Here is a 22080-nt window from a genome sequence, read left to right on the forward strand (position 1 = left end):
ACATGAAGCATCCAGCATCAAGACTCGCTTAAAAAGATGGCACCATTAGCAAGAGCCCACATCACTCAATGTCTCTGCAAACTGGAGGCGAGGAAGTCAAAGCAGTGACCTGGCACCTGATAGCTGGGGCTCCTCTGACAGAGATCAGGACAGAGAGACAGGTCCAAAACTTTGCAGAGGAATCCAATTGGTGCACAGGATTCGTGAATCAACTATTTCTGTATTGTTCCCTTTTGAATTTTGATTAGGAAACAGAGGTTGAAATATATTAAAGTTACAAAGTAGCCAAAACCAAAACTAAACAAGATGAGCAAAATTTAGGGTATTAGCACAGACTTCATAGGGGCACAAGGGAGCCGAATCATCATTTGTCATAGCAAGAAAGACGTCAGAGAAAATCTAGAGCTGATAAATCCAGAAACAGTGCTATAAACGCATTATTCAGAGATATGAAGGAATCCTCAAAAACTCACAACAGTTAAAGCATTTATTATTTGACTTGAAAATATATGTATTACTTTGGGACACTTCCACAACAGACAAACCCCACCCTCTGGGAACTGCTGTATGGCAAGTCAGAGTACGAAAGTAAACCAAGGAACAAACAAAGTAAGCTCCAGTTCTGACAAGGGTTATGGAAACACAGAACAGGGTGTGTGAGAAGAGGATGAACTAGAGGAAAGGACACTGTGCAAGGCCAGGGAAGACCTGACCTGAGCAGCGACAGCTCCGAGGAGGAGCATTTCTGGCCGATGAGGAGCCAGCGCAGGAGCCCTGGGGTCAGAACCCACTTAGCACAGGAAGAACAGTGTGACAGTGCAGGGCAAGGTGGAGGGTGGAGGCAAGTTTCTGGAATCTATATGGCATGGGAAATCAAGAGAACAGTTGAGTAGGGAGGTGGCAGGGCAGCTTCCACTCACGGCCAGAGGAAGGGCAGGCTACGGGAAGGCTCACCAAGACTGACAGGGGCTGCAACAGATGACAGGGCCAAGTAGCGTTATGCGGTGAGGAGTGTCAGATTTGAAGGAGGCCCTGAACGTGATCCCCAAGGAGGCACAGCAAGATGTGGGAACAGGGAAGAGAAAACTGAGGTGACGCCTGATGCTCTAGCCTGAATGACAAAGTGAAGGCTGGTGCTGTGCCCTCAAACAGGGATGGGGCGGGGGGGGGGGGGGGGGGGGCAAGACGAGAGGCCTGCTCTGGATGCACTCAAGTTAGGGGGTGATGGTGAGAAGGCAGGTGCGGCTGGGGCTGGAAACACACAGACACTTCCTACCACAACAATACACTGTAAATGTTGGAGTCTTAATGAAACAGGTCTTTGCTATAATGTTAAAGTTTGTAGGGCTAACATACTAATAAAAAAGGAGTAAATAAAATAAGAATACTCATATTCAGTAAGTCTCTGAAGTAATTTTGGGATAGACCAAGGGTTGGTAAATTTTTCCTATAGAAACCCAGGTAGTAATTATGTTAGGGTCATGGATCAAGCAGCAACACTGAGGATATTATACAGGCACTTAATAGTGAGTAAAAACAAATTCCCACATATTTTTAAATTGCTGAAATTCAAAATACAGTAAAAATAATTGAGTGCAGGGTTTTTTTTGGTGGGGGGGGGGGAGGGGCACAGGTCCATTAGTGGGAAGAATACAATTCCTTTTACACAGTAAAACTTCCATTGAATTGGGGTTCATAGTGTCCCCATCACCAAGATGACTGTAAAGCCTGTTCTCAGCTCATGGTCGCACACACAGGTGGCGGGCTGGATTCTATCTGCAGGCTGTGGTATGTCACCTGGGAGAGTGTCATACACCTAGCATTTTCTATTTACTCTGAAGCTAAAACACTTTCCCCTCTACAAGTGGAATTTTTGTTTTAAAAAAGTCAACCGCAGATCTTACTTCCCTGACCAGGGATGGAACCCTCAGCCCCTGCAGTGGAAGCATGGAGTTTTAACCACTGGACCACCAGGAAATTTCCCAGCCCAGTGTTCAAGGGAAAAAAAAAAACCACTCAAGGGAATCAGTTTTAGACATGTGAACACGTGACTCTGGAACTTTAAGGCCAGTGTTGAAAAGTAATCACTCTATTTTTTGCAAATACAAGTTATTTCTCAGGATGCCTTGTCTCCAACCATTACTTAAAGTCTTCATCAGTGACCCTCAAGCAAAATGATCTGAATATTTTATACTGTGCTTCGGTTCTGGAGACAAGTTACATAAGAATGGATTCTGGAGAGTCTGGGTGGAGAAGGCAGGAGGCTCAAGTGTGTGACCAGGAGCCCAGGGGGAGGCGAGACTGCGGGGGTGGGGGGGTGACCTGGGGAAGGATATCTGCTCCAGGAGCCCAGGGTGAGGCGAGACTGCGGGGGTGGGCGGGGGGGTGACCTGGGGAAGGATATCTGCTCCAGGAGCCCAGGGTGAGGCGAGACTGCGGGGGTGGGGGGGGGGTGACCTGGGGAAGGATATCTGCTCCATGAGCCCAGGGTGAGGCGAGACTGCGGGGGTAGGGGGGGTGACCTGGGGAAGGATATCTGCTCCAGGAGCCCAGGGTGAGGCGAGACTGAGGGGGTGGGGGGTGACCTGGGGAAGGATATCTGCTCCAGGGCATTGTTAGGATCCCATGAGAGCGGACAACGGAGTCTCCAGAGGAGCTGCACTTGGGAGGGCAGACAAAGCATCTCAGAGCAGTTGTGAATGGTGTACAGGAGGGGCACCCGATGCTGGGACTAGAGGTCTGGACAGAGCTGCCAAAGTAAGCAGGGTGAGGGGTGAAGGGGAAGGTGAAAAGGAAGAGGCCCAGCAAAAGGAATCCAGCAAGGAACATGCCATGTAGATAGCAAGGAACTGAGTCTGGAAGGAAACAGAACCCAAGCAACCTTTTGAGTTTCTGGGCCACAGACGAATCTGGAGAGACAGGAATTCAATCGAGCACAAAGAAAGGAAGTAAAGCAAGCAATGAGATGGAAGGGATCATGCTGAGCAGGGTCAGGAACCAGGCCTGTGTGTCTGCTTCAGCACAGCCTAAGACAGCTCAGGATGGCTTCGCAGTTTCAAATGGTTCAAAAATAAAACCAAAACCCACCCAATACAACAATTTCATGATGCAAATATTCTATGAAATTCAAATTCCGGTGTCCATAAATCAAGCTCTATGAGGCCCCGTTACACGCCTCTGTTCCCAATCGTCAGCGCAGCTTTCACACTCCACCAGCAGCAGCCGCAGAGAGCACTCAGTCACCACACTAGAAGTGCTTACATCTGGACCTTTACAGGAGAGGTCTGCAAACCTTGCTGAAGAGCTTAGAAAACAAACTGAGGACCCAAACACCACTCCTACCAAGCTGGTACATTTTAAACTGTAAGGAACAGAACAGTCATAGATGAAAAAAATCAAAGTAAGGAGAAGATGGGACAGGAGGTGGATGTGATCATGCTGAATGCCAAAGAGAAACCGAGATTAAAACAAAAAAGAGAAAATGACAGACATGGAAGAAAAAGATGATCCAAAATAAGGAAGCTGGCATCTTTTAAAAGACATTCAGAGGTACAAAATAATTCTCTGAAATGAGAACAGAATATTTGACTGAAAAGGGTATGCAATAAATTCCAGGAAAACTGAGGACTTCATTGTAAGTTATTAAAATTTAAGAACAAAGAAAGAATTCTTAAGGCATCCAATCAGAAAGAGTAGGCTCTTAAGAGGGGAGATGGAGCTGGCCACTCTCTCCCTTTTCACAGCAACACTAAGCAATGCTCCCAAGTTCCAAGCAAGTGTGAGTAAGTGCACTATTCTCAGTCAAGTTGCTATTTATGTCAAAGGGCAACACAGACATTTTTGAATATGAGATCTCAGAGAACAGCACCCAGGAGCAACTAATGAAAACCAAATGACTAACCCACACAACTAGTCAGTGGCAAAAGTTAGCCAACCTAGGTTTCTCTGAGAGGAAGGACCATGTGAAATTCCAGTTTACAAAGATATCAAAGAATAAGCAACCCAAGAATTTTATACCCAGACAATTTTTCCTTTCTACACCAGGGTCAAAGGCAGGCCCTTTTAAAGTACATATGAAATAGAAACCTTGCAAAAAACCTACTTGTTTATGAAATTCTAATGACCAAGAAATGAATCAGATAAAGAACCCAAACAGAGATGCTCTGACAAAAAACTTAACCCAAAGAACTCAGAATAATCAACCACGGAATTATGGTTACAGAACTGAACATAAATACTATGTGTAACTCTCACAATCTAAGCGTATTTCTTTAAAAAAACAAAAACAAAAAACAAGTTAGGGAAGGGGTGAAGGGAAGGTATTTTAATGAGGACTTAATTTTCTCTAGTTTCTTAGTTGATTAATAATGTCTAAGATAAAAAATAAAAAGCTTAAGTAAAAAAAACCACACCCTACAATTCCAACCTCTCTAATGTTCTCCTAACCTTTAGAACTGAATTCTTGGAAGAAACTTTTACCTGAAGTTCAGGAATTACTTCACTTTGATTTTGATTATAGGTTCTTCAGCCAAATTCAAGTAAAATTATAAAGCTTATTTCCACTTTAACACAAATATTTCTATTTACACATCAATTTTTAAAAACATTTTTTCATCAAAATTATCTTTGTATCCTAAAGATATTAGCTTCTTTTTTTCCCCTTTGTCCCCACGATTACCTGTCTTTTCCACTGTCAATGATGTTCACCTAATGTTAAAAATGGCTATTTCTGGATGGTAGCATCTTGGGTAATATTTTTACTTTTCCCCTTCTACTTCTCTTGAATTACAATAAAGCTATTTCTAAAGGAGAGTTTGGAAAGTAAGTAAACCATTTCAAGGTCATGACTTTGCAGGGAAAAAAATGCTAAAACCAACAGCAAAACCACATTTTAAAAACTGGGAAGAAGCAAGAAAATATCTACTGCAGCCACGTGATGTGGTTTAATTTCACTTAAGCTATTTATAGAACATTAAAAAAACTGAGTTGGCATTTTAAAAAAACCACATCCGATAATAGTGGGTAGTATTTCAGCATTACTGCTTCCTGCATAATTAATTTTATTTATTATGCTCTTTGGTAAGGATTTATAGCTAAATAGCGTAAGACAGCCAAATAAGAACAGCTAGCAGCATGAATGACAGTTCACTGTCAGACTAATAAGTGAAAGAGATTAAGTTTCATATATCTATATTTAAGGAATTTGGAGAAAAAATTCTTTTAAAATAAAAACAGATGTTTTTCCTCCTAGACTGCCAAATCTAGGAAAATCTCTGATAAGCAGAAAGTAAATAACAAAGGACAACTGAGTACATTCTAATGTCATTATTAACCAAGTCATATAAAAAGACAGAAAAACTTAGAGACTCCAGCTACCTAGACGGGCCCCAGCAGGTGGGCACCACAGCCTTTGTTTTTTGGGATAAAAGCTGCCACAGGGACTGCTTAAGCCTCAACAGAATACACGGAGAGCTGACAAAACAGTCATGTCATTAAATCACAGAACTGCAAAGAATTAACTCAGGATACCAGTGTTTCAAAATAAGTATCACCCAAATCTGTATTTTTTCTGAGAAGGTTTAAAGGAGTGCAAATGGCCAAGGAAGGAGTCCCTCTCCTTGTCCTGTACTTTCTTCTTCCAGGTCCTTTTCCGAGGGCACCGTGAGTACCAGTTTCTAACCTGTCTTTCCACTTCTGAACTGAATGCTGATGGTCTCACACCAAAACCTATTCCTGGGCCTTCTGCCTTCACCCACACCAGGCGCCCCAGGCAGGGCCTCCAGCTCCTCTCTTAACTCCAGCAGCCCGCCACACACATGCATGCCCTGATGCTTATTCCATTAGTCTTCCCTGAAGGACACAGAGGGCAGCTTAGCCTTGTGCTACTAATAAATATCTTTTTTACAATGAACATTATTTTTTTTTCTTTTTAACTATTTATTTGGTTGCTCTGGGTCTTAGCTGCAGCATGTGGGATCTAGCTCCCTGACCAGGGATCAAACCCAGGCCCCCTGCACTGGGAGCACTGAGTCCTAGCCACTGGACCACCAGGTGGTGGTGACGGTTTAGCTGCTCAGTCATGTCCGACTCTTGTGACCCCATGGACAACAGCCTGCCAGGCGCCTCTGTCCATGGGATTCTCCAGGCAAGAGTACTGGAGTGGGTTGCCATTTCCTTCTCCAGGGGATCTTCCTGACACAGGAATCAAACCCAGATCTCCAGAATTGCAGGCAGACTCTTCACCAACTGAGCTATAAGGGAAGTCCCACAGTGAACATTCTTCTAGCTCAGTCTTTACACATATATTTGTAGAAATATTGGGGAAATAAGAAATTCTGGGTCAAAGGCAGGTGCATTTTAGTTCTGGTCTACACTGTCCACTTGCCCCCCACTCTGCTGGATACAAGTCTACACTCTCACCAGCAACAAGTGAGTGCTGTCAACCTTGTCCTTTGCTTATGTGACAGCTGAAAAATGGCATGTCACTGTAGGGTCATTTGCATCTTTTTATTTAATCTGTGATTACTAAGAAATCTAAAAAGGTATACACAAAAGAACATTTTCCATAGCCCAGAAACTTCTATTTTATCTTAAGATATATAATTTCAAAGTACTCTCATGTTCCTGAGAATGGATATTTTTTTATCGTAATGAAGTCTCAGATTCTTCATATATTTGCTGCAGCCTGATTTAAAAGAAATGTTGGATTTTATTTTCTGTGGAGATTAGGTTCTAAAGTCAGCAGATACAATGCCATTTGAGTGAGCAGCAAGGGTAAACCTTTAAAAAAAAAATTGTATGGTCATTTTTACCTTTGTGAATTATTCATACTATAGTTCATTTTTTCTACTGGACTGTAAGTTTTTTTTCCTACTTGACTATAAAAACTGTTTGTGTATTATTAGTTTTTTCTGCTTTCTTGATAGCTTTATTTTTTTTCTTTAGTTAAATATCATGTCTGTTGGTTTAAATAGATGATTCTTTATCTGTTAAAGTATACTTACTTTCCTGAGACTCTCACATCTGGCACTTAAACCTGGAAGTGACTCTGCTGTTAGATAAAAGGCGAGGTTTTAATGGGATCTTTTCTGAATAGCTTTTTTCTGACACCATGCTTTTCATAAGCCAGCCCTTCCTCATCTGAACCTGTCTCTGGGGGGCTCATTCATTCTCTCCCTCTGAAGAGTCTCCTGGGATTTGTCCTGGGGAGGCCCCAGGAGGCACTAACACACCAGGCCAGGATATTCCTCCTTATACGGCTGAGCCTTCTGCTTTTACCAGCAGAGTTTTTAACTTTTAAACATTTTCTAGTTAAATGTACTGGAATGTAGGTATTTAATTAAAATGTATGCACACAGATGAAATCTGGGTGGGAAAGAGAATGGCTGCTTCTGTGAAAATGAAACTGAATCCTTTAAAAGATGGGTTAAAACACCAATTGCTTAAAATACAAAAACAATAAACTGCTGTGGAACCCAAGGAGGGAGAAAGAACTGTGAAAGTGCAGAAGGAAGATACCACAAGCCTGGGGTTCTGCTCTTGATGTACACCTCACCTCACCGAACCCAGGCTGGCTGTGGTGAGTACGCCCATCAGAGGAAAGGGTGTGGCCCAGGCCAAAAGTGAGTCAACAGGGGCACATGTTCAGGTACGTATGGACGGAGCATTTTCAGACCTGTTTTAATCACACGCTTTCCTTAAATCACCAAATAATTCAGACCTCCCAAGGACTTCTATTATAACACATCACTTGATTAAGTTATGGGCCACATCAGATGTGGCCCTTTATTGTGCCTCTCTTTCAAATTTTTCATATTCTTGCTCGCTAATTTTTAAGAATCTAACCACAAATAAAAACAAACTTCGAGAACCCAAGTACAGCTATCTCTAAGCATTTTTCTGATCCAGAGCCAAATTCTAGCCCCGGGCTCTTCCTGGGAATACCCTGGCCACCTCTCCCACCCTAAGACTCTTGGATGCTAGATGGGTTGTTGTCATGGCAAACCAAGGGGCTGATCCTCGAGGGAGGGCTCTCAGGGAACGTCTCCTTCACTACGTGCTGTCCCCGCATTCCTCTTCACAAGCAAGTTCCAGGAAGGGGCCAAGGGGTCGTGCACACCACCCATTCACTTCCTACCAGGAAGGAATCTGATTTTTGTCCTCCTCATTTCAATAAAACTGGTCTCGCTCCTGGAACATTGCATTTAAATCTGTTTGAAATCTGAAGGATGTTTCAGAGCCTGCTCCCCAGCCTCTAGGCAGAGCTGATTACCGCTGAGCACAGTCTCCACAGAGGAGCTCTGTGAGCTCCCTCTGACCCATAGCCTGTGATTCCTCCTGCACCCACAGCAGAGGTCTGATGCAGGCACCTGTGAGCAGCATCTGGCTTGCTGCGTGTTTTGCTGGACTGCCTTATATTTTTACAAAGTACGAATTCACTGCCAACATCTGTGAGTTGAGATGTTTCACCCAAACATGCTAGATTCCTTGCTTCTCTGGAATACCTAGAAGTTGGTCCCTGCCCTTGCCATGTCTAATCAGCCACACGTTCTGTCAGCACCACCTCCTTCATCTCTGCGGACTTAGGCAGATGTGAGGCTGCCCTCGATGCAGGGTGTGTCCAGGCAAGACCCCTCAGAGGCCCTCTCCTACTCATGTCTGTCACTCTTGCACGTGTGAAGGTGATGAAGTGAAGTCAAAGTCGCTTAGTCATGTCTGACTCTTTGCGACCTAATGGACTATACAGTCCATGGAATTCTCCAGGCCAGAATACTGGAATGGTAGCCTCTCCCTTCTCCAGGGGATCTTCCAAACCCAGGTCTCCTGCATTGTAGGTGGATTCTTTATCAGCTGGGCCACCAGAGAATGATGACCATCAAAACAACTATTTTGTTGAGGGGAAGAGCCAGTTACTAATGGTGCCCCCTGACTGGAGTATCTCCATCTGGGGTCATGGGTCACGTAGGGAACCAAGACTTCTCACCTATGAACTGGTTCACAGCAGTTGCAAAGAGCAAGGGTGAGATTATACTGGGGTGGGGGAAGAGGCTGCCATGAGTCACTCTGGCCTCTGGGGCCCCTGGTTGGTGGCAGAAGGGACTGAAGTCATGGGCTCCCTGGGACCTGCCCACAACTTTCATCCTGTCACTACTTGGCCCAGACCACAGGACCTTGCAGTGAAATCCCAAGTCACTGAGCAGCTTCTCTCACTCGGCTATTCCCCTGCCCAGTCCTACAGGGTCTCTAGACAACGCTGAGCCATTACCAATATCACAGTTAACTGCATGTACACTAGTGATAAGCAGCGAGAATAACCAGGTAACCGCCACTCAATCCTGAATTTCTATTCCTTCCCAATTTAAGAAAGTTTGATAGCTCTAGGAATTTAGTGGAGGTGCAGGGACAGCGCACTGAACTTGTGGAAATTCAAGGATGGGTCTGAAAAGACACAGCAAGGAAGACGGAAACTGGAGACGTCTCGCTCAGCAGCTTGCACCTTGGGCTGAGGCAGCAGTACCTGTGCGGGCTGTCTACACAGAAAGCCCCTGGGGAGTGATTTACAAAATGCTGCAGGCATTTCCGCTTATTATGGTCCACCACACCCCAAGCCCAAACCCTAACCAGCAGGTGAGATGAAACAGGGCCAGATCTCCTCTTTGATTTGAACATTTAAAGAAATTTCATTTGACTTGATTTAAGCATTAAAGATGTTACCTGAGTTCTCTAAGAGGTTTTCTTATAAGGACATATACATTAAGTTCACTAAAGCAACTTATTTCTGAGGTCTAAAAATGTTAATTTAGCACATCAAAATTACACATTATTGCATGCCAGTGCCAGACAGGAAGTATATAAGGACACAGTTATCATTTTTAACAAAAGCTTCATTCCCTCAAAGCAAGCATTTTATACATTTTAAAACGGAATTAACCTCAGGCTGACCCTCTAATCGCTGAGAGTGACAAACTTTATAGATGGATTCACTGAATCAGATACCAGATGTAGGATGAACAGAATTCCTGTGGCTTTGGTAAAGGTTCTTCTCTCATTCAATATTTAACCTCTGAATAAAATAATTTTTAAAAGACCTGGTAGTAAGACCAAGGTTAAATACTTTCAAATAATTTCTTGAATAAAACTTCAAGATTTGCATTCTATTAGTAATCTTAAGATTAAGAAGAGTAGCAATCAGAGAGAATAAGTGGGAACCGAAAACAATTCCAAGGTGCATATTAGACACTGTTTTAAGCCCTGTCGTCTTTTTCAGCGAAGTGACCACGGCAGACACCACTACACGTCCACCAATGTCTGTTCTCCCTGCTCTTCTTAACAGAACTGATTTTATTCAGGGCAGCAATGTGTCCAAATGAAAGTCCATCCCCCAGCCTATGCTGTAGGATGAGAAGACCATGTGACACTGCTTTCTGCTCTTGCCCTTCCTCTTCATCTGTCCTGGAATGCAGGCCTGATGCTGGTGATAGGGCAGCCACTTGCCAATATGAAGCAACAAGCAAGAGGATGAGGCCACACGCTAAGGATGCTCAACGTAAAGGTTCCTCATGGCACCTCTACCAGACCTGCCCGCCAGCTTTCATATTTTTTGACACCCTGCCGGGAAGCGCACAACAAAATACTCACAGTCAGTGGTGTACTCCACCTGGGAGGGCTGCACGGCTGCACCATCCGCCGTGGGTGGGGTGGGGGCAGGACTGTCGGCCTGGGCTTTACGGACCAGTGCTGCAAGGGGGTGATCAGGGTCTACCACCTTCAAAGGCTGCAGAGAGAGAAGATGCCAGGTCACACCATTTCCTGCATTCTGAGACACAAAACCCTTCTGTGGCAAGGTTCATCTCAACTTTAGAACAGTATCTACGCTTCAGAAAAACCTCAGCACACGCATGTAAGCGTGTGTGCACACAAGGAGGTCCTGAGTAATTGTGGCTGAGATCTCTAGCTGGTCATGAGATCCAGAGGAAGTGAATAAATGAATCACTTCACTCTTCCTAATGACATGAGGGAAAGAAAGGATGGGAGACAGGACTAGACTGCTGCTCGAAAAGTGTCAGCCTCCAAATTCACTCAAAATCTCAAACTGTGCCCCTCCTCAAAACAATTTCTCATTTTTAATCACCAACAGCTTTTAAGGTCCAATCGATCAGCCGCACTGTGTGACTGCTGAAAAGATAAGCTTAGGTCTGAGGGACCCGTTTTCTCACATCACAAATGGCAGCATGAGGGGTGTAGATTAACTCCTAATGATAGGGATGAAAAAAAATAAATAGGTTTTTAGGTAACATTATGTTTCCTGTGACAGATGGTTTCAAGCAGCACATACTCTATGCACCTATGAAATCCTCTCATAATAAAATCTGTATGAAAAACCCATTTTCTAAGTCTTAACCAACATTTTACTCATTCTAAATATCCCAAATAGTGAAAAAATCCCAAATATAATAAAATGAAAACAATATGCTTGTGATTATATAAAACAGGGCATATAAGAAATAAAGGGACCAAATCCTTTGCTGCCAAGTCAAACAAAACGGCGAAATATACCTCAATGATCGTAAAACGAAATAGAGCTATTACACAAAAACATGCTTAACAACTTCCAAGGTTAAATTAGCAGTTTTGTTCTATAAGGAGACCAGCACCTTCATGAGCTCCTCCAGGCGGTTGCACTTCTTCGAGGCGAAGAGGGACGGATGCAGGTAACTGCCATCTTCCTCATCGTCGTCATCTTCATTGTCAGAGCTGACGCCTGACTCTGAAAGCAAAGCACATTTCAAGATTTTACGGTACAAATATACTGTGTGGGAATGTAGGAACAAAGGCAGAACTATGTGCTGCCATTCCTCGATTATCTGTCCAAATAATCCCTCTGGGAAAGACTCCCCATCTCACTGCCCCAGAAGTCACTCAACAGCAAGGCAGGTGGTGAGAAAGGCGTGGCCCAGTGGCACCTCCCCTCTGGCGTTTATCGGTCAGGGGCCACTGAATATTCACATTTTTTATATAAAGAGGCAAAAATCTTACTGATTTATGAAGGTAAAATAACAGCAACAGGTATTTTAGAAACCTACAGGAGACTAACATGGAGAAGGTAAGGTCTGCAGTAAGACTGATACAACTGATTTTGAAAATCATGTTTCAGCTGAAAAAAAATTCAATGGCAGACAGATATACTGCTGTCTCAGGATGTTATTCGAAATACTTAATTAGCCTTTGCCGTAAGAACTTCAAATTTAGACACTCAACCTTACGCCCTAACCGGGCGTGTACCCTAGAACCATCCACGAAGCATGAGCCTGCTGCTTTCTCTGTGACACGTTCAACAGCCCAAAGGAAGGAATTATTTCCAACCTACCTGGATATGTTCTGATGGCATCAATATTTAATTCTACATCACCATTCTATAAAAATATTAATAAAGAATCTAACATATTTTCAGACTTATTAGGAAGAGTGTCATACTAGACTACGGAGCACCAGCGGGTTTAATCCCCGGGCCCTGGCAGCAGGACTTCATAAACGCTCTGGAAGTTCTGCAGTGTAGACTTCAAGCTTCTATCTATGAGGATGACTCTCCCTACACTTCTCCAGGGCCCCCCTTACCCCTGCCCCACTCCACCCCAACCAACGCAGGACAGAAACAGTCTCACATACTCTTCTTCTCTTCACTTTTGTTTTCTGCCAGTACCGTATACCGTCCTTCTTTCATCGCTTTCTGGATGAATTTGTAGTAGGGGTTGAGGTAGTGATCGAAGCGTAGAAAGTCAAACTGAGAGTTTCGGGCCTGCTTGGCTTTCAGCATTATCTCGAACTGTGCACCTTGTTTGCACACGAAGTTGGCCGTGCGCTCAATGATGGCATGCATTTTGGCTGTTGGTGGCTATGAGAAAACACACACACATTCATGTCACCAGTTTGTTCTCTTGTCCACTGACTTTGTGACTCAAAACATAGAAGTGACCCTGGTTTTTACTGCCAACTATAAGAAACTACAGACATTTCAAGGGGAAGAGCCCAGTTTGAACTGAGTGACACTGGCCCCTGTCACAAGACAACTAGTTTCTGAATTTTGTGAGGAGAAAACTCCCGTGCTGAGGCAGGACATGCTAGCTTTGTACTGAATTGACGGGGGAAGACTTCTGTAAGAAAATCAACAGGTTTCCGTATACTGGGCACCCTTAAACATGGTTCCAAGACAGGCTTCAGGGGGTTATGAATCTTCTGGGAAGCTGTATGTAAACTCAGCACATACACATGCATATTTCTAGGAGAGGGTGCATGTTTCAACAAGCTTTTCAAGGATCTAAGAATCACTTCTCTTTGGGCTTTAGAATCACTGCAGATGGTGACTGCAGCCATGAAATTACAAGACACCTGCTCCTTGGAAGAAAAGCTATGACAAACCTAGACAGTGTATTAAAAAGCAGAGACATCACTTTGCCAACAAAGGTTCATATAGTCAAAACTACAGTTTTTCCAGCAGTCATGTACAGACGTGAGAGCTGGACCATCAAGAAGGCTGAGCACTGAAGAACTGATGCCTTCGAACTGCGGTACTAGAGAAGATTCCTGAGAGTCCCTTGGACAGCAAGGAGATGAAACTAATCAATCCTAAAGGAAATCAACCCTGAATATTCACTGAAGGACGAATATTGAAGCTGAAGCTCCAATACGTTGGTCACGCAATGGGAAGAGTCAACTTCCCAATGGAAAACACAGAGGATGAGATGGTTGGATGGTATCACTGACTCAATGGAAAAGGGTTTGAGCAAACTCAGGGAGATAGTGAAGGACATGGAAGCCTGGCATGCTGCAGGTCATGGGGTTGCAAAGAATTGGACACAACTTAGCAACTGAACAGCAAGGTATGGTCTGGCCAGAACAGGGAGGGTTTCACCCACCTTTACTGGGTGAATCATCTTGTTGCCTTAGAGTGAGTTTACTACTAGGAATCAGACCCCACCTCTCTCCTGCACCTGCTGCTAAGTTACCTCTACCACATCCTGAGCTGAGCAATTCCTACTCACACATGGAGCCCCTCAGACCAGAGGCTGGAAGCCACACATCTGAAATACTTTTATTAGTATCAATGAAAAGATTAATACTAGAAAATTACATGCAAATAAAGTGGGAAATGGCCTCTCATTAATGACACACAGTCAAGATGCTTATTGTCACTTGAGGCCTGAATCCTTCACGAAATACCAATGCCTTAATTCTCAAATATGATTCCTGAACTAATGACGTCCTTCACTCTTGAACAGCGTAAATGTCTACAATTAAACCTATTCACTGATCTTGAAATAAACCAGAGACCATGTTGAAGGCTCACTGAATACTTAAGTCTGGATGCTGACGCATGTTTTCAGTGGCTTTGCCTCAACAGGAAGATTAATTTTTGAGTCAGTGCATATATGATAATCACTTATGATTACTTCAGAATAACGACCCTTATGGGAAAATATAACCCCATCTGCCCCTATATGCAGAGATATTCTCTCATGACCTAGCCACGTGTTGGGCAGTATTATGGCTACAGTGGTTGCAGAGAAACAGACAGGTCATTTCACAAAGTGATGATGAGTATAGAGAAGCAAAGTACTTTATGAACGTCCTTTCAAGATCTGCTACTAAAGCAAGTGTATATAAGACAAATGCCTGGTCTGGAGAAAGAACACTGTTTGCTCTATCATGTAAGTTTTAGAAAAATCCTTTTCTATTTAAAAATATAATCATTCCCACCCAAAGATGAGATTTTAAGGATATGCCCAATGTTCAACACACATATGTTACAAAGACTGATACGGGGGAAAATGATTTTCTAATTCAAGAAAGTGCTTTAAGAAAATGACTGAGCCCCAAGAAGGGGGGCTAACACCTCCCAGATCCCCCAAAATTAATATGGCTCTAAGAACTCCAGAGTAGGAATCGAAAATGGGACAACAGTATGTGAGTTCAGAAAACCTGCACAAGTATGAGATTTCTGAAAAGGTCTGAAAAGACTGGAGCTCAGATCCAGGAGCCGGGAGAAAATGAGGGGGCCAGACTGGGTGGCACATGGGGTGAATAAGTGAGGAACCCCAGGAGCAGCTGGGCTGGCCCTTTCCTCCTCTGTGATCATGAAAGTGAAAGTCGTTCAGTTGTGTCCAACTGTTTGCGACCCTGTGGACTATACAGTCCATCAAATTCTCCAGGCCGGAATACTGGAGTAGGTAGCCATTTCCTTCTCCAGGGGATCTTCCCAACCCAGGGATTGAACCCAGGTCTCCCACACTGTAGGTGAATTCTTTACCAGCTGAGCCAAAAGGGAAGCCCAAGAATACTGGAGTGGGTAGTCTATCTCTTCTCCAGCAGATCTTCCTGACCCAGGAATCGAACTGGGGTCTCCTGCATTGCCGGTGGATTCTTTACCAACTGAACTATCAGGGAAGCCCTGTGATCACAGCCCCAAACAAACATCAGACTGAGTCATGAACTGCACTGTAAAAACAAAACTATGGATGTAACAGCATGGAATATAGGGCTGTCAGGGGTGGAAAGGTCTACTGAAACCAGATTCAAAATCCTGAAGCCAGAAAGGAACATGGTGACATACGTGTTTTTAAAAACACATTTAAGTTCTGCATGGAAAGAGGGACAAACAGTTAAGAGACAAAGCACCAGAAGAACAAACATGCACACCACGTGCTGGGCCAGGGGTTAGTTAGCGCTCATCATACACGAACAGTCCTCACAGTCTCCTGAGAAAACACACGAACTCCACAGGGACATGGGTAAATAAAATTTGTCCCCGCCTCCATCCCATGGCAACACACCAGCTGAACACATGGTCAGAATTAACGCTCTAATCAGAACAACCTTCAACGAAGCGTAACCATGTGGCCCCAAGTTCTGCAATGGCTCTGGGCTGCCCTGGGGCCGCTACTCTTGACACGTCTAGCCTGTGTCCCCGTCACAGAAATACTGGTGTCAGGGGGACTGAGGAGCCGAGCAGCACAGTGCCTGGCTCACAGCACCTGCTTAATGAACACTCCTTGGCTGCTGTTGCTATTAACCTACTAGACGGAAACCCAGCCCATGATGGGGACTGTGCATTGAATCCTTCCCCCTTTTCCTTCTGTCCATAAAGTAAGTTAAACAAGCACATTTCATTGGAAGGACTGATACTGAAGCTGAAGCTCCAATACTTTGGTCACCTGATGCAAAGAGCCGACTCACTGGAAAAGACCCTGATACTGGGAAGGATTGAAGGCAAGAGGAGAAGGGGATGACAGAAGATGAGATGGTTGGATGGCATCACCGATTCAATGGACATGAGTCTGAGCAAACTCTGGGAGATTGTGAAGGACAAGGAAGCCTGGCATGCTGTAGTCCATGGCGTCGCAGAGTCAGACATGACTGAGTGACTGAACAACAAAGCGCATTTCCCATGTAAATACACTCAAATGGGTGTGCTGAGCAGTAGCACTTCTGGTCCCCACGGCTTGAGGGAAACAAAAGAAGGTACAGAACAGACAGGTCCAGAAGGTCCATGGCATCTCAGGTGGGTGAGAGACCAGGCTGAGACATGCCCTCTACCTTCCCTGCAGTGCAAGACAAGACAACCACAAACGGGCCTGGGCGTGTGCAGAACTCAGGAGGTGGCAAAGCCTGGGAAAGGAACAGGTAACTGAAAACACTGTTAGGACAACCATTGGGCTACATATTCTGGCAAAAACTAGGTCCTTATTTCCCAAGAAACATACAAGTAGCCACACAGAGTCAGTATAAAAAGCTAAAATAGAGCTGTGAGGCCACCTGAGGGGCTTGCATCTAGTCTAGGGGCTGGACCTGAAACAAGTGGCCAGCCTCGAGCCTGCACCAGCACGCGTCCCCAGGGTGCCGTGACCTCTTAACTGCTCCCAATGCTTCACACGAAACCCCAGAGCCCCTGTAGCCACTGGGTTCTAAACCAAAAACTTAATTTAGAAACCAAGAACCCCTAAAGCACCTGCTCTCTTTACCATCCTCAGCCGCACATGGCCAGGAGCTAGAGAAGCCCCTACCCACCCAGGCAGCATGTGTCCACATAAACACATGCCAGCAGTTTCAACATTAGTAACCGAGATGGACTATATGACACAGACAGCTGTCTGCTAGAGCTCTTCCACTAACGTGGAGACGACAGCGTGTGTATAATGCACACAGCAGATCACTGCTCCAATTCACAGTAATTATGAAAAATCCACTACTGACATCACCACAAAGGAAAAGCAAGCTGTCCACTGGAGACCCAGTGAGCACTCACAACTGGCTCCTACACAGAGCAATTTCCCACTCAAGAGACCATTTTATAACAACATCAGAAGAGAGCAGACTTTCAGCTCAAGATGGTGGAGCAGAAGGACACGTGTTCATCCCCTGCGAGAGCACCACAATCACAACTAGCTGTTAAACCACCACTGACAGGAGGACACTGGAAACCCCCAAAGAAGATACCCCACAGCTAAAGATAAAGAAGAAGCTGCAGCAAGACTGCAGGAGAGGCACAATCACGATAGAAGCAAATCCTATGCCCACCGAGTGGGTAGCCCACAAACTGGAGAACAATAATACCAAAGAAGTTCTCCCACTGTTGGGGAGGTTCTGAACCCCACGTCAGGCTTCCCAGACTGGGGATCCAACAAAAGGACTGGGCACCCCTGGGGAATCTGACCTTGAAGGCCAGTGGGATTTGATTATAGGACTTCCACAGAACCGGGGGAAACAGAGACTTCAGTCTTGGAGGGCACAAAATCTTGTGCACACCAAGACCCAGAGGAAAGGAGCAGTGACCCCACAGGAGACTGAACCAAAACTCCCTGCTAGAGTTGGGGGCCTCCGTGGAGGTGTGGTCTGGCAGGGGCTCACTGTGGGGCCCGGGGCACTGGCAGCATCAGGTTGGGAGGGTCCCCGTTGGTGTAAGCCCTCTTGGAGGTCACCACTACCCCCACCACAGAGCTAGCAGACGCCAGGGCTGAGCTGCCTCAGGCCAAACAACTAGCAGGGAGGGAGTGCAACCCCACCCTCCAGCAGATAATTGGATTAAAGCTTTACTAAGCAAGGCCCTTTCACTTTTCACTTTCATGTATTAGAGGAGGAACTGGCAACCCACTCTGGTGTTCTTGCCTGGAGAATCCAGGGACGGCAGAGCCTGGTGGGCTGCCGTCTATGGGGTCGCACAGAGTTGGACATGACTGACGTGACTTAGCAGCAGCAGCAAGCAAGGGCCTGGCCACCAGACCAAGACCCAGTTTTTCCCATGCCAGTCCCTCCCATCAGGAAGCTTACACAAGCCTCAGCCTCCCCCATCAGAAGGCAGACAGAATAAGCAAGAGGCACAGTCCCAAAGTGGCTAAAACAAAAACCATATTACAGAAAGTTAATAAAAATGAAAAAGCAGAAAGTTATATCCCAGATGAAGGGACATCATAAAACCCCAGAAAAACAACTAAATGAAGTGGAAAAGGAACCTGCCAGAAAAAGAATTCAGAATAATGACAGTGAAGATGATCCAGGATCTTGGGAAAACAATGGAGAAGATACAAGAAATGTTTACCAAAGACCTGCAAGAATAAACTAACAGATGAATAATATACTGGAAGGAATCAACAGCAGAATAGCTGAGGCACCTGAGGCAGAAGAACAGATAAATGACCTGGAGGACAGAATGGTGGAAATCACTGCCTCAGAAGAGAATACACGAAAAAAGAATGGAAAAAAAAAAAAGACAGCCTAAGAGATCTCTGGGACAATATTAAATACACCAACATTCACATTTTAGGGGTCCCAGAAGCAGAAGAGAGAGAGAAAAGACCTGAGAAAATATTTGAAGAGAAAACAGCTGAAAACTTTCCTATAACAAGGGAAAAGAAACAATCAACTAAGTCCAGGAAGCAGAGAGTCCCAGATAGGATATACCCGAGGAGGAACACACTGAGACACACAGTAATCAAACTGACCAAAATTAAAAAGAAAGATAAAATATTAAAAGCAGCAAGGGAAAAACAACAAATAACAAACAAGGAAACTCCAATCAGGTTTATCAGCTGATTTCTCAACAGAAACCTACAACCAAGATTTCCCTACCCAGCAAGACTCTCATACAGATCTGATGCAAAAATCAAAAGCTTTCCAGGCAAGCAAAAGTTAAAAGAATTCAGCAACACCAAACCAGCTTTACAACAAATACTAAAGGAACTTCTTCAGGCAGGAAACACAAGAGAAGCAAAAGATCTACAGAAGATAAACCCCAAATAATTAAGACTATGATAACAGGATCGTAGTATCTATAATTACCTTAAATGTAAATGGATTAAATGCACCAACCAGAAGACAGAGACTGACTGGGCAGATGAAATCATGTGCATGTATGCACCTCCATTTACCACATCACTCTGCTTCACCCCCCAAACTGTACATAATTTTTTTATACTGTGAGGTTAATCATGTTCCCATTATGGCTTGTGACTGTAATCATCTTTTACTTTTTGTCTGGTCATTGATTGATAAACATCTTTCTCTATTGTGATTATGGAACTATTACTCACTTAATACCACTGTATCATGACTGGTCAACAGAAAAATAATAAAACTGTATATTACCAAAACCAAAGAGGAAGAACCATCAAATCCATGCTGCACTAAATATAGGAGGTGTCATGCACACGTGAGGAGAATGCAAAAGACTTTTGTGAGTTTTCAGTGTCCACTGATTATCAGTGATACTACAGCGGGACACACAGAATGACCTGGAATACCCACATCCATGGTAGGAAGATGCCAAAGAAAAAACTTTACAGTGAGCACAAATAGCCCTTTTCTGGGTGTGTACATGCAACAAAAATGTTTTAAACATCCCTAATAAACATGTAGGGACCCTACAAAGCATAGCAATTCACGACAGCCCGACAGTCAAAAGACTGTGAGTCAGAGTTCCTGCCTGCTGTGTGTGACCCAACTTCTTCACTTCTCTCCATCTGTGACAGAGAGATGGTAACAGGAAGCTACTTCATAGGATCACTAGCATTAAATGAGGTAACAGGTGGAGAACCATTGATGAGGCCTGTTACAATGTAACCTTAACCAAATGTAGCTGAAATAGCCAGGCGAGGTGAGATTAATCCAACTCCGCCAGTAACCAGCCGCAGGGCACTAAGGTGGAGAGGAGGCCACCCAGGTGTTCCTCCTGAGTGCAGGGGCTGCCTGGAGATACCACAGGGTCTTGACATACTAGAGAGGAAAACCAGGCGGAAGTGTGCCAAGGGAATGTCAAGGTGAAGACACTTATCTTGATACTGCTGCTGCTAAGTCGCTTCAGTCGTGTCCGACTCTGTGTGACTCCACAGATGGCAGCCCACCAGGCTCCCCTGTCCCTGGGATTCTCCAGGCAAGAACACTGGAGGGGGTTGCCATTTCCTTCTCCAATGCATGAAAGTGAAAAGTGAAAGTGAAGTCGCTTAGTCGTGTCCGACTCTCTGCGACCCCATGAACTGCAGCCCACCAGGCTCCTCCGTCCATGGGATTTTCCAGGCAAAAGGACTGGAGTGGGGTGCCATCGCCTTCTCCAGACACTTATCTTAAGTGCCCACAAAAACCACATTAGAGAAAGATAGGCCAGAGCAACTTTACTGAAGCCAAGCTGCTTTGAGCAAGAGGGTTTTTACACCTAAACGTGGCTAACAGTCTCCTCACCAGGAATTCTGACTAGGTTTTTCTGCGCTGGTAAAACCTGGGGATTCAACCACATGGTCTCTGAGAGTGAGCCAGTTCCCGAGCCCCCGATGCTCTGGTCTAGTGATTCTACTGTAGTGTTTCTCTTTTTCTTTAGAGAAAAGTAGGCGGTGTGTGATGAGTTTTCCTCCATTAACTCAAAAATAATTGTAAAGCATCACACAAACTGTAAGGCAGCTGTGACTGCGGTGAGGCTCTCACATGAGTACTTCCCGGTAAGTGCTAACAGCAGTGAATAGCAACGTGAAGGACAAAGACACCTACCAGCTCCACATCAGGCGGCACGTTCAGTCCTAATGGGGCAATGAAAGGCTCCTCGTTTTCCTCCAAATTTTCAGCCTCATTTTTTTCTGTATAAAAAGAAAACGTAAAACTTCAGAACCACAACCTGAAAAGAGGGCACCACCATCAGTAAGCAACAGTGGAGGGGAGAGTGGCAGGAGCATCACCTGGCCCCTCTTGGTCTTGTTATACATCAGCTCCCAGGAACACTTCCACTCTCTATTCTGTGTTCACTGTACTACCTGTCGGCAAAAGCACCTCACCAGGTCCCAGGGGGGCTGGGCTGGTGCAGCATGGGGCCGTGCCTCCCTCGTCCTTGTCTGCTTCCTCCTAGTACTGACAGAGTGGCAGCGCGGACTCCAGGGCCATGGTGCAGGCGCAGTGAGACAACGCACGGGAGCGCTTCCACCCCAAGGCTCTGCACGCAGCAGGCAGACACACTTTCAGCTCTCCTCCTTCCCAGCCCCTCTGATCTGCTGAGCCCACCCCCACACTATCTGGGTGGGTTCCCCAGAGGGCCAAGCACAGCACAGGGTGCTCAACTGCAAGACGGCTGTTTTCATCACTGAACCATAAAATCCCTGCATGTAACTGCCAAGACCTCTCCACCCAAGCAAACCACCTCTCTCTTCACAAATAATCAGATGTATGTCTATTTTCATTTCTTGTTTAACGGTTCACTTAACAAACATCTGTCTACTGGAAGCCAGACAAGACACCACACACTGCAACTTTCTGAATTCTAAGGTACCTATATACATCTCAATTTAATGAACAATTTAAGAAGATATAGTGAAATATATGAAAACATACTACTAGAAAACCAAGCTAACATTTTTAAGAATTTCACATCTACTTATTTCTTCAAAAAAGATGTGAAATAAACATTAGGTCTTCATCAAAACAAATATCTCCATTGTACATAATGGATTCTCTTGAAGAGACAACCATTTCAAACTTAATTCTCTGCAAAGCCAAGAAGGAATTTTATACAGGCTTCACAGTACAAAAGACCTGCTGACTGCAGTCTGATGA

At 44.7% G+C, this 22080-nt stretch overlaps 1 protein-coding gene across 9 annotated transcripts in view; it reads right to left on the reverse strand.

Moving 5' to 3' along the window:
- Positions 1-22080, reverse strand: part of SFSWAP (splicing factor SWAP) — a 79209-nt gene that overhangs the window by 50124 nt on the left and 7005 nt on the right. For all 9 annotated transcript variants that reach the window (XM_027956390.3, XM_027956389.3, XM_004017303.6 and 6 more), the window contains 4 exons: positions 21028-21113; positions 12667-12892; positions 11655-11767; positions 10639-10774 (listed from right to left, as the gene is read on the reverse strand). In XM_027956390.3, the coding sequence (XP_027812191.1) occupies positions 10639-10774; positions 11655-11767; positions 12667-12892; positions 21028-21113 (561 nt within the window). The remainder of the gene's footprint in view (positions 1-10638; positions 10775-11654; positions 11768-12666; positions 12893-21027; positions 21114-22080) is intronic.

The sequence above is a fragment of the Ovis aries genome, chromosome 17, assembly GCF_016772045.2.
Source record: "Ovis aries strain OAR_USU_Benz2616 breed Rambouillet chromosome 17, ARS-UI_Ramb_v3.0, whole genome shotgun sequence".
In the NCBI taxonomy this organism is placed as follows: Eukaryota; Metazoa; Chordata; class Mammalia; order Artiodactyla; family Bovidae; genus Ovis; species Ovis aries.